Raw genomic sequence first — 12,534 nt, 5'->3', positions numbered from 1 at the left:
CTCAACACATCAACCCGAGGCTGGCGCAAGAAGGCTAATCACTACGTTGAGGTTGGTGATTTCGGTAGCCGTGAGGATAAGATCAACAAATTGCTGCACAAGATGGCTTAAAGAAATTTTTGTTTTGTATTTAAAGCGACAATATAATTTAGCACATCTTTAAAAGACGCCCAAGCAAAAAATAAAAAGAAAATTAAAAAATTCCTGAAGTTGCCTTTAAACGGGTCGATTTCGGTCGATTGGAAAATTGTCTAAGATATCGACTAGCCAAAACGCTTACATTTTACGGTTGAATTGCAATCTACACGGGTAGATTTTGGTTAAACGACAAAAATCGACCGTGTAAAGGCAGCTTAAATAACGTTCAAATTAATCATCCCCTTTGAGATGGAAAATACCATTAACCATTTCATAATTTCGAAAATTATTCCATTTATATTTGTTCTTGCATTTTCCACACCACTTGTGAGGTATGCTTTTAGGCGCGTTATCGTTTTTTTTTTTGTAAGGTGCTCGGTTCCCCAGGAGGCCTATTTTCACCTTTACAACTTAACTTAAAAATAATTAAAACTAAAGCATGCAATATATAAAGAAAATTAAAAATTGTCTTACATTCAGTAAACTTAAAAAATTGCACATTAAATTCATTTTTCATTATAAAATAAAATTAAATATCACAATTCAGTTGAAGTGTATACATATGTACATATTTACAAAATGTGGTCTGTTTGCACCCACAGTAAGTTCCCATGAAACCTAGCCTAAATTCAGAACTGAAAAAAAACGAGCAAATGGGGTCGGAAACTACTAGCTTTAAAAGCATAATGTGGAAAATGTTTGAGGAGCTGCGAAACTGTACTGCAATAATAAAAATAACAGTACATAAATTGGAAAAATTGTTTTTGTTTTGCTTTATAATTTTTTGGGAATATTGGTTCAGATGGAATATTTTTATTTGTTTGGTTTTTCAGCTCATTAATGATGCACCCAGGGTTGCATTTACTGTCTATGAAAATATTTCATGAAGCGTTCCAAAATTAGCACCGAGCAACAAATTTTTATTAAATATTTATTCCTGCTATTTAGTAAAAAAACATTCAGATCAATACTAGTGTATGAAATGAAGTAAATAAAAATCTACGAATACATTTCATGAATATTTTGTTATAGAGCCATTATTAAATACAGACATTACTTTGTCGGGCGTTGGTGCTGACGTATATAGAATTGATGCGTTAGAGAGATAAATATACAAGCTCAACGCGCTAATTTGGGTATACTTGTATGTATATACCTGTTACTCCAACTGCGAGAATAATGCCAATTATAACTTATTTAGATGTTAAATATGCAGAAGGCAAAGTGACAAAATAAAAGAAAGTCCGAAGTGTTCGTTGGCAAAAATCGAATGAATCTCTTTTTTTTATTCTGAAAATGGCGGGTCCTTTACAACGAGTCTTAATCGCTAGTTACAACGAGTTATCGCTACTAGTCCTAAAAGCTAGGGTTGCCAACTAATATTACTTTAGTTACAAACAATTTGCTTAAACTAGCACACGTACATTCTACTCCTAAACCTTTTCGACTCCTACAGATGCATATTTTAGCTAATTGTTATATCGTCGCCTGGATAAAAGATTGTCACAAGTTACTTTCGGTAACTGCCGATTGAAGTTTGGAATGCATTTTCTCAGAAACACGACTACAGATCTTCTCCAAAGTGTCCGAGAATGCTATGTACTAGTTCACGAAATTCTTAAATTATCTTATTTTTTGAGTTTAGTGTCACCCATTTCTGAGTTTAATAAAATTTTGTAGTATATGACATTTGTCAAAAAATTTTCAATCAGTTTTAATGATATACGCCAAAATGTGATAACAATTTTTTATAAATTAACGATGCTTTTTACTAATCAGCCTAATCGTGAGTTTCGCCCGAACAAAATTTCGCCAACAATTTTTTCATCCACCTGTAGTGAATACACGCAAACGAAAAGTGAAAAAGTGAGCCGGTTCTAGAAAATGAAACTCATGATAAGGCTGAATATGTCGGAAACTAAAGAAGAATAGGTAACTCTATTTGAAAGATCTTGATTAGTTTAGCACGACAGCAATACTAACGCAATTTGTACCAAATAGCCGAAAACATTTTAGTCAATTACTCGGAAACTAAAGAAGATATCCAAAAACCAGTTAAAAAAAAATCGAAATATTTGACTTTAAAATATATAACTGCATCTATAACTACAAATTGTCAAACTGACGCTTCCGCCAATTTTCCATCCAAGGGACGATATTTGAATTTTACTCGCATTATTTCGAGCATGTATGTAAATTTTCGGGAAAAAAGTTAAAAAACATATTCATCTGCTGAAAAGATATTTTCGAACATTCACAATTTATTTAAAGTAAATCTATCAGCCCTATCTCCAATTTCATGTGAATAAATAATTTTCACCACATTAAATAGCTGCACATACCCTAATTGCCGAAAAAGCGTTGCTGGCAACACTAGCGCTTTATGGGGACCAAATTTGGTGGAAAAAATACTAACGACTAACTATCAACCGGTTCGGACGTGTTAGCAAGTGCCATTGTCGGTAGCGAATAAATAATAGGTTCGTTCGCGTAGCTGTTAATTGTTCATGTTTAACCAAAACTTACAAGTTTTTGCGTTCGCGTACGCAAAAAACTTGCAAAGTAGGGGAAATTGAGAGAGCAAACTGACATTTCATTTTGAGGGGAAGCTGCTGGTTTCTGCTGGAAAAATTTTTGCCAACAGCAATTTGCCAACAGGAAAACAGCTGATCAAAAACAGCTGGATGGCATTTACGCAAATCACAAAATTGAATTTGATGGTTTGGAAGATAAAAATTTCAAAATGCGACTAATTAAATTTGTAAGAAATAAGTAGTTATTTGTTTAATCAATAAACTGTGCCAGGATACCACTTTGTAATGAGTTTTCGTACGTTTTAAATTTTACACTTTTGAATGTAAACAAAAATTATATCAGCTGTTCGTCCAACTTGCAAGTTTCTGCAAATTTTCTGTTCGCGTACTATTTTGGATATTTCTCTCTTGTGAGCGAACAGATGACATTTCGCCGGAATTTGGCAGTAGGTTGGTTTCTGCTGGAGATTTTAAACGAACGCACCTAATACAAACAACAATCATACACAGTGTTCACTCTTCCGTTTTATTACACTTTCGTAGTAACAAACAAGTGCATCGTACTATACAAAAAATCGCTACATTCACATTTATACACACATAAAATGCGACCATCACCTGAACCACCGGACAAAACCAAGGTTCGTATTTGCACACACATGTGCAGCACATCCTAACATTTTAAGCTCACACACGTGTGCTGTGCATATAAAAAATTAAAAATTTGCTCACATCACATGTGTGTGCCGTTTGGTAAAAAGCACGGGCACATGTGTGTACTTTCTTTTTATTAATGTAAAGCACACGCACATGTGTGTGCTATGCGTAGAGAAACTTATACACTTCGAATTCTAACTCAAATCTTAAAATAATTTTTTAATATGTTTTCTGTCATATAAAAAACAAACAACATCTCACTTTTTATTGAATAGTCTTTCAAAAAATAACGTTTAATAAACAAATTCTTTTAAGAATATATTATGTGCATGTGCATGGGCTGAAATTTGTACAAAAATCGGCTCACACACATGTGCATGTGCTTAATAACAAACAGCACACACTTTTCTGTGAGTAGAGTTTGTTTTCCACTTATGCACACACATGTGTATGAGCAGTGAGTGCAAGTTGAATGTGTTTCTGGCGTGTGTGTGAGCAGAGCATGTGTGTGCAAATACGAACCCTGGACAAAACAACAAATCGCTGCTCAATGCTTAGCGAACACACATTTTCCCTACATTACACCAACAACAAACAGCAATCAACCAACCAAAATACTTGACAATATCATCAACTAACAACCAATTAGCAAAACTTTCGTTTATAATAAAAAAGGGTATTGATGCGATATCAACCCAAATAGATAGCATCAAACAACTAAAAGACGGCTCTCTAAATAAATTTCTGAAAACTAAAACTCTATCAAACGTGTGCCCTATCACGGTCAAGTTGCAAGAAAACCTTAACACGGTAAAAGGTATGATTTATGCCCCATGTCTCAACTTCGTACAAGAAGAAGAAATCATCGAAGAATTAAAAAGTCAGGGAGTATCAGGCATTTACAAATTCACTCGCACACTCGATGGCAAGACAATGCCCACTGGAAAAATGGCAGTCAATTTCGACTTATACCATCTTCCAAAAACTCTGGACATAGCATGGTACAAGGTAAAAGGTTCCCCTTATTACCCAAACCCGATGCGCTGCAAGAATTGCCAACTTCTTGGCCACACAAAAACCCGATGCACTAACCCTAGCACATGCGATGGATGCAACTTACCACCCCATTCCCCAACAGAATGTACACGTAAACAGTGCGCAAACTGTGGCGAAGCTCACTTCTCTTCGGATAGAGACTGCCCTAGATATAAGCAAACCAAAGAAATCTTAAAAATAAAAAAAATCGAAAAGTGCTCGATGGGCGAAGCCCGCCGCAAATATAGCGAATGTTTAAATCATGTACAAAAACCTCAAGAAACATATTCCAACATCTGCCGATCAGATACTAACAAATCAAATACGCCAACAATAACAACATTCAAACGATCTGCTTCACCAACAAAAACCAATACGACCAAAATACCAAAAACTCATACGTCTCCAAACAAAAGCAAAACCGACAACGTCACCGCTATTCAAAGGACAACTACCCAAGTTACTAACAATATGAACAAAAATGCAAACGACAGCATTAAGAAAACAACAACGAACACTTCACTTGAATGTATACTACCACACTTCAGCAAAGCACCAATCAACACACAAACCAACACTAGCGCATCTCCACTCAGCAATATAACTCAGCAACTTCTATCAGCAGACAAATATTTTATGTCTGTCTCAGACTCCGAAGAAGAGCCTAAATTATAGACAACTAACAATAAAAAAAAATAAAAAATAATAATAACAATAATTATGGACAAGAGGGCCCATGCGCAGTCTGCGCAGACAGAAATATACAGTAAACTCATCCCTCTTTGTAGCCACAGATAGAAGCAGACTGTTCTAATAGTTCGCGGAAATAATTATTCTTATAAACCCCTTATTTTTATTATACATATATTACAAAGCATTAATGAGATTTATAGTACATCAGAACTTATACTTATTAGGTACATACATAAAAACATATTACAAACTGACTGATATATGAGTGTCATGAGTTGAGGGAAATGTGGTGTCACTTACAATATATCTTTGTAATAAAATATATTCAGAATTAACTTTTTGATTAAATGCTTCTTTAACAGAAACAATAATATCTGAGAATCGTCTTACTCTAGTTTAAAACAAAATTGTCCTCTACCCGGTATATTGTCAAAGTTCACCTGCACTGAAGCAAACGCAAGAGCGTTGTTAAATTTACGTATATTCTCCAAATAGTTTTTTGTGATGTCATCATTGCGCTCAATAAGTTCTTTCGGACAGAAATTGGTGGTAAACTCACCTAGCTCTTATGACAACAGATGGATGCAGTATTATCAGCTGCCTCGCCTGGATAAAGTTTAGCTGAGCAAAACTCCCATATCTTCTCCATGCGTTCAACACTATTTGATTCTATCTCATCGTCTTTAAGGAAAATACGTGCACCGCAATACGTCTTTGGTAGCTTTTCTTGCCGCCTCCTTGCACTGACATCTTCACTTAATTGCTGAAAATATGATGGCACCAAAACACTACTAAATTGCAAATATATCTGCCGTTGTTGCATATCTTGGTTTATTGGAAGGCAATTACGTTTTTTGCGATCAGCTGACACTCCTATACACTTTTTTCGAGGCATTGTTAAGCGTAATTATATTAAATTGAAACCTATAGTAGTAAAAATGGTTATTACGATCAACAAAATAACTTTTTGAAATTATAAAGTTACCGATTTTATGTAGACTTTATGAGATAAACGCAATATGTCAGTATATCTAATGGAAAAATGTTTCTGTAAATGAAATGTTGAATTGAAAATCACCAAAAATACCATAATACCAAACACCAATATGCTTACCATACCAATAATACTCGTAATAAATTTATTGCTTAGCTGTTATGATAAAAGGAATATCCGAATATTTTTCCGACAGGGTAGCCAGAAACAATATGGGCTGCAAATAAGATTGTGATGCGAAATTTACAAAAAATACCATAATACCAATACACATATGAATGTACTTACCGTATCTACAATTTACGCGATAAATATATTTCGCAGCTTTTATCATAAGAGGAATAAGTGAATATTTTAAACTGACAGCGCAGACTGCTACAATTCTTATTATTGAAATTCCTATTATTTGGATTACAGTTATGTTTAAGCTTGAAGTCACAATAGCACAGTACTTTGGAGTTAAGTGTTATTATGGTGATGCCACAGATGGCGCGCTTTAACAGCTTCGTTCATGTACGAATTGTGTGGTTTATATTGCAGAATTGAATAAAAATTCGTAAATGATTTCATGAAATCATGAAAACTAAAAAGAAAGCGGCATAAATATTTAGCAGCTGTCAATACTAATCAAAAGTTTTGAAAAAATGTTATTTGTGACTTTTAATTTCTATAGTTAAATATTTAAGTGTTTTCTGATATTATTTTAGACATAATAATCTACTGGGGGAAAATAGTGTATTTAAAATTTTTTATAAAGAAATAATGTTTTCTTGATGTTGTATTTAGTAGTAAAGATATATACTCGTATATAAATATATATAAGAACTGAGGAATACAAAAAGCATTTTATGTTAAAGATTTAAATATTGAATGCCATCTTAAGTGCACGATGACTCACACGTGAAAGATTTTGTTAGTTGTGACGACTTTATATATCACCAGTTTATAGTTAGGGTATGCGTAGTAGCGCGGTTTCAAAATCGAATCCCAATACGATCACAATATGGTTTTCGGCTTTTATATTTGAATTTATGTACGTATATTCACTACATTTAGAATGAAAAAAATTTAATTTGATGTAAGTTACTTGGAAAAAGTTGTATTTATTTATTACTTCAATAGTAAATATTTTACTGTAAAAAATTTATAATAGATTACCTACTTATTACCTGATAGGCCTTTTAAAAGATCGTAATTGTATAAAAAAAAATGTTGTGCTCACTTTTCGAATTCGTACCTAATTTTTTATACATTTTTGACTTCATAATTCATGACAAAGGAAACCCCTATAGCGCGCCGTCTACTGACTGACATCGGTAATTAGTATTGTAAAAGTATTGAAGTGCTATTGTGACTGTAGGCTCGGTTTGTTTTTTTGTTATTGACGTTTGGTTTTTCTTCTTTTTGCTCATGAATAAATCACAATAAGCAATTTTCAGAGTTGTATTCGCGAATTCAATTTCGCTGAAAATTCATACGCAATTTCTCGTGACATTTTTTTATATGGTCAAATTGAGAATTGTATCGCGATTTCAGCTGAAATTGAGGATATTGACGAAATTGCGCAATTCAAGCATAGTGGAAATGCCCTTTACGAATTTGATACCTACCACAACTTTGATATTGTACCACATTTTCCAATTTTTGGCTATTCTATAATGTTTTTTTTTTTAATTTCATTGTCTACTGCAAATTATACTATATATATAATATAATTATATAAGAAAATTGAGGTTATTGAAGCACAGTATTTTCTAACGGTGATTTTTTCAATGTTTTCCTAAATTGTGTAACGTTATTTTAAATATTTCTTTTTTATTTATAATTTCACGGTCTTAATATTGAGCACTATACTATTTAATTCGTTATTATTATTAGTGGTATTCATCTAAACCGATAACTTTATCAAGCAGATAATCTTATAAGTTTATGCACTCTGTTACATGAACGACCCACACTCTCTTTTCGTTTACACATGCGTCAATAGTCGTGTTTTCTTTGGTTATAAAGCGCAGTGTCACTAACTTTATACTACTAGCACGGGGATAAAGAAATTATAGAAACTACCTCACTAAATTGGAAAAAATTATATTTACGAGATATCTATTTAAATAAATGTACATATAACATAAAGGCTATTTATTTGAAGCAAGTTATAAGAAACAATGGCAGAATGTCTGTTTGTGTATGAATTCATTTGTCACGGCTACCAAACTTTGNCTAAGGGAGCGGTGCGAGAGAGACAACTGTCAGTTTATCGAACCTTTAATTATTGAGTTATGTGTGCGCCCACCACTGTCGTATACTATGCGATGCTGCAGTCACAATAGTGCTTCAGTACAAAATACCTTTAGTGTGGCTTAACAGTGGTAAATTAAAAACAAAAATAAAATTACAAATTTCTTTATTTCAGAGGTGTTATGATCATTAAGATTACCTAATAACCACTCAGGGGACCTCTGACTTTTCAAATGACAGCTCATTAGTGGAACTGCTTACATAGGAAAATAGAAAAAGGGAGACTAACAAAAAAACACCTTAGAGAAATAATATATATATGATTTAGGTATCAGTCTCGTAATTCTTCAATGGAATATACAGGGATTTCTAAACAATAAGTTCGGACTAGAGCTACTCGTAACCAAACACAAACCCGACATTATTATGTTACAAGAAACCCACATAATAGAAAAATAGAATATATCTTCCACATTATAAAGTGTATCACTTCAACAAAACTTACTCATATTCCAAAGCGGGTATTGCAATCCTCGTAAAGGAAACTTTGAATACTTCTAATTACAAACTATCTAACAATAATCTTCTCTTTCAATCTATCATCATACACGCGTTAAAAGACCTGCACATAACCAACATATACCGCGAGACAGACTTATATTCAACAGCTCAACACCTGGACGACATACACACCTACCATAACGGATATCATTTACTGGGTGGTGACTTAAACGCACATAACGCATTGTGGGGTGCAAAGAAAACAAATCAGAACGGAAAATTATGGGAAGACTTTGCAAACGATAAACAATTTGTAATTCTCAACGACGGATCTCCCACACTGCTAAACACGAGAAATACTTTAACAAACGTTGACGTCTCAATGGCATGCGGAGGTATAGCTCCGGTTCTGACATGGAATTGTCTTCCTTCGTCAGGGTCTAGCGATCATTTTCCAATCCTAATTTTCAACAACATGCTGAACATCAACAGCAGAATCAACCCCAGGTTTAATACTAACAAGGCAAATTGGCCTCTATTTACAAATAAAACTAACGTCTACTCACAAAATTTCACTCAATCAGTTAACGTCAACAGAGAAGCCGCCCAAATAAAAATAAGTTTTGAGGAAAGCTGCAAACGAAGCCATGCCCACCACCTTTTCAGCACCTAAGCACAATAGCACAGTCTGGTTCAACAGTCAGATTGCAAATCTTATTAAAGTCAAAAACGAGAGATGAAAACGGTTTAAAAAGAACCAAACAGCTCACAATAGCGTAGAATTTCGGAAATCATGTGCGGCATGGAATCGGTTTCTAAACTCGCTTAATCCCACACTCGATCCAAAGCACCTTTGGCATAAGATCAAATGTCAACGTTTCTTCTGTTTCCCACAGATACTAACTGCCAATGCTGTACTCAAGCACCCGGAACAGATTGCTGAAGCCCTAGGTGCACATTGGAGCGCAGCAAGCTCGAATGAGTCGTTTGAGTCAACTATCATTGACCAAAAAATTCCTTGATTGTAGAGAATTTACCACAAACGCCACAGTCGAAGCAAGTAACCCAAAATATTACGCTCCAAGAACTTGAGGCAGCTCTCAAAACCTCTAAAGGAACCACTCCCAGCCATGACAAAATAACCTATTCAATGTTAAAGAACGCATCCATCACCCTAAAATCCCGTATATGCAGCCTATTTAGTCGTATTTTAGATACAGGAGTATGCCCACATGGATGGAAGCATGCAATCCTTACTCCCGTTCCAAAACCCGGAAAAAACCCAAACTCTCTTGAAGGGTACCGTCCAATATCCCTCTTGCCCACATTAGCGAAAACTTTTGATAAAATTCTAGCCAACAGAATATGGAGGAGCTTCAGCAATAAGCTGGAAGCAGAACAACATGCATTCATCCCCAAACATGGAGTACACACTCTTACACATACATTAGAAGGACAACTGAAGTACTTAAGCAGAGAACATACGGTCGTTTTTTCCGCAGACCTGGCAAAAGCATACGATAGAGTAGTTTCTACGGAAGTAATAAAAGAAATGCATAAATGTGGACTACCGATGAATATCCTTAAGCTCTCTCTCTCCTTCCTCTCGTATCGAAGGATTACAGCCAGAGTCGACGGATACCTTTCAAAGGAAAGGAAACTAGAAAACGGAATTCCACAGGGTTCGCCTCTTTCAGTAGTACTTTATACGTTTTACGCTAATTCCTTACTAAAGCAGATAAAGAATGTGCAAGGTATTTCGTATATAGGTATATATGCAGACAATATCTTTGCAGCTGNTAAAAATTTTACGAAAATATAAATAAGTGGGCCATGGACACAGGCTCCTCAGTACCCATTGAAGCAACAACAGCCCTCCATGTTTGCCGGAAAAATAATTGCAATGCCAGTTCAATCCTTATTCGAGGACGTAGAATACCTTTACAAAATAGCTTGAGAATACTAGGAATACAGTTTTCAAAAAATATGTTGTGGAACAATCATATTAATGTCCTAAAAGACAAGCTTAAGAAAGTCAACAATGTACTCAAAGTCATGTGCACTAAACGAAAAGGCCCACACATAGACACCGCAATTGCTATTTGTCGTACACTCACTGAAGGTATTTTACAACACTGCATCACACTATACGGCTGGACGTCCAACAAAAATATCAAACACTTAATACCGAACTATTTAAATGCTACAGAACAGCTTCTGGACTACTTAAAACAACTCTTATACCCACGCTCAAAATAGAAGCGCGAATCACAGATTTTCAAAGTCTGCGGTTTAAAAACTCCTCAAATCTAGCCGCGAAATCCATTACCAATTATGAGCATCCACTTCACGATTTCATCTGGAATTTTCTCGACAGAATAGAAAACGATCGTGTACCCATACACAAAACATGCAGTTTAAAAAGAATAACACAAATGCTACATGACGCTCACATCCCTATTCCAGCAAAACCGTCTAAAAACAAAAAAGATACAACACATCTTATTACGATAGATACATCACTACACTCAACAAAAAAGATCTTAAATACACGAGAAGCATATGTCCAAAGCTTTCTTCAGATCATCAATGATACAGACCAACAATTAATAATATTTACAGATGGATCGGTAACATGCGACACCCCATCTTATGCCGTAGTGGCTCAGGAAAGGGGCGGGCAATTCAGGGNTATACATCAATACACTCAACAAAAAATATCTTAAATACACGAGAAGCATATGTCCAAAGCTTTCTTCAGATCATCAATGATACAGACCAACAATTAATAATATTTACAGATGGATCGGTAACATGCGACACCCCATCTTATGCCGTAGTGGCTCAGGAAAGGGGCGGGCAATTCAGGGTGGTCCATCAAGCTTTGCTCCCAATGCATGCGAGCATTTTCTGCACCGAACTAACTGCAATCAAATACGCAATATCCTTTGCCGCAAGTCTTGATAAGAAAGCAATTATCTGCTCAGACAGCCTTAGCGCCCTCAATGTAATTGCAAATAAAAGCAATGAAGCCCACAGTTTCGTGTCAGAGGATACTCTAAAGCAACCAATAAAACTTCTGTGGGTCCCCGGACACACTGGAATAGTAGGCAACGAAAGAGCCGACCAAGCCGCCAAAGAATGTTTTAAGTTTCCCCTGATACCAGAAGTCCCATGCCATGCGAGCATCATATTAAGAACGACAAAGGCTCTGCAAATAGAAGCCGCAACTTCCAGGGACAACTACAACACAAAACTATCACGTAGTCAATGCATCAAATTAGCTAGGCTTCGGACTGGAACTGCCCTTTTTAACACTGCCTACATCTTCACCAGAACTCAACCACCATCTTGCTCATTTTGTGCAACAACACTCACGATAGAGCACATACTTACAGTATGCCCAAACTCGAAGATTAATAAAAGCATTAAAAACATCCTGGATTGTAACAATAGCAACATCGAAGTAATAGAAAAAGCATTAGAAATTCATCACCTCAATAATCAAATCTAACTAAAAGCGACATCAACAATGGCACTCAATGACCTAGACGTCCGGTGCTGACATTATATTTTGCAAAGTTATTTTGCAAAATTTGCTGATTAAATAAATAAATAAATAACTGCATCTATAACTACTGTCAAACTGACGCTTCCGGCAATTTTCCATCCAAGCGACGATATCTGAACTTTAATCGCATTATTTCGAGCCTGTATGTAAATTTTCGGGAAAAAAGTTAAAAA

General features: G+C 35.2%; 2 protein-coding genes across 3 annotated transcripts; both read left to right on the top strand.

Annotated features, from left to right (window-relative positions):
• The first annotated feature begins 4,148 nt into the window (after positions 1 to 4,148).
• On the top strand, positions 4,149 to 5,039 carry LOC108376588 (nucleic-acid-binding protein from mobile element jockey-like). The gene has a single exon (XM_017632809.1). It carries the CDS (start codon positions 4,149 to 4,151, stop codon positions 5,037 to 5,039), a length of 891 nt encoding a protein of 296 aa, XP_017488298.1.
• Positions 5,040 to 11,179: 6,140 nt separating this feature from the next.
• LOC108376589 (uncharacterized) lies at positions 11,180 to 12,404 on the top strand. 2 transcript variants are annotated; one of them, XM_017632811.1, is made up of 2 exons: positions 11,180 to 11,332; positions 11,512 to 12,404. In XM_017632811.1, the coding sequence occupies exons 1-2, from the start codon at positions 11,226 to 11,228 to the stop codon at positions 12,302 to 12,304; spliced, it is 900 nt and encodes a 299-aa protein (XP_017488300.1). In that variant the 5' UTR covers positions 11,180 to 11,225; the 3' UTR covers positions 12,305 to 12,404. The 2 variants fall into 2 exon arrangements, with proteins under 2 accessions (XP_017488300.1, XP_017488299.1); XM_017632810.1 differs by having other exon boundaries at positions 11,180 to 11,439; positions 11,619 to 12,404.
• The last annotated feature ends 130 nt before the right edge of the window (positions 12,405 to 12,534 follow it).

Source organism: Rhagoletis zephyria, unplaced genomic scaffold (genome assembly GCF_001687245.7).
Source record: "Rhagoletis zephyria isolate East Lansing unplaced genomic scaffold, Rhagoletis_zephyria_1.1 Rzeph_scaffold_10692, whole genome shotgun sequence".
NCBI classification, from domain to species: Eukaryota; Metazoa; Arthropoda; class Insecta; order Diptera; family Tephritidae; genus Rhagoletis; species Rhagoletis zephyria.
The sequence above is the reverse complement of the archived record's forward strand: the minus strand, read 5'-3'. Positions and strand labels throughout refer to the sequence as shown.

What these genes read in the sequence shown, in the direction of transcription:
- LOC108376588 (XM_017632809.1), top strand. Translation starts at nt 4,149, where the DNA reads ATGATTTATGCCCCATGTCTCAACTTCGTACAAGAAGAAGAAATCATC.
- LOC108376589 (XM_017632811.1), top strand. Translation starts at nt 11,226, where the DNA reads ATGCTACATGACGCTCACATCCCTATTCCAGCAAAACCGTCTAAAAAC. An exon ending in CTACACTCAACAAAAAAGAT is followed by an intron (nt 11,333 to 11,511) that starts CTTAAATACACG and finishes AACAAAAAATAT; the next exon opens with CTTAAATACACGAGAAGCAT.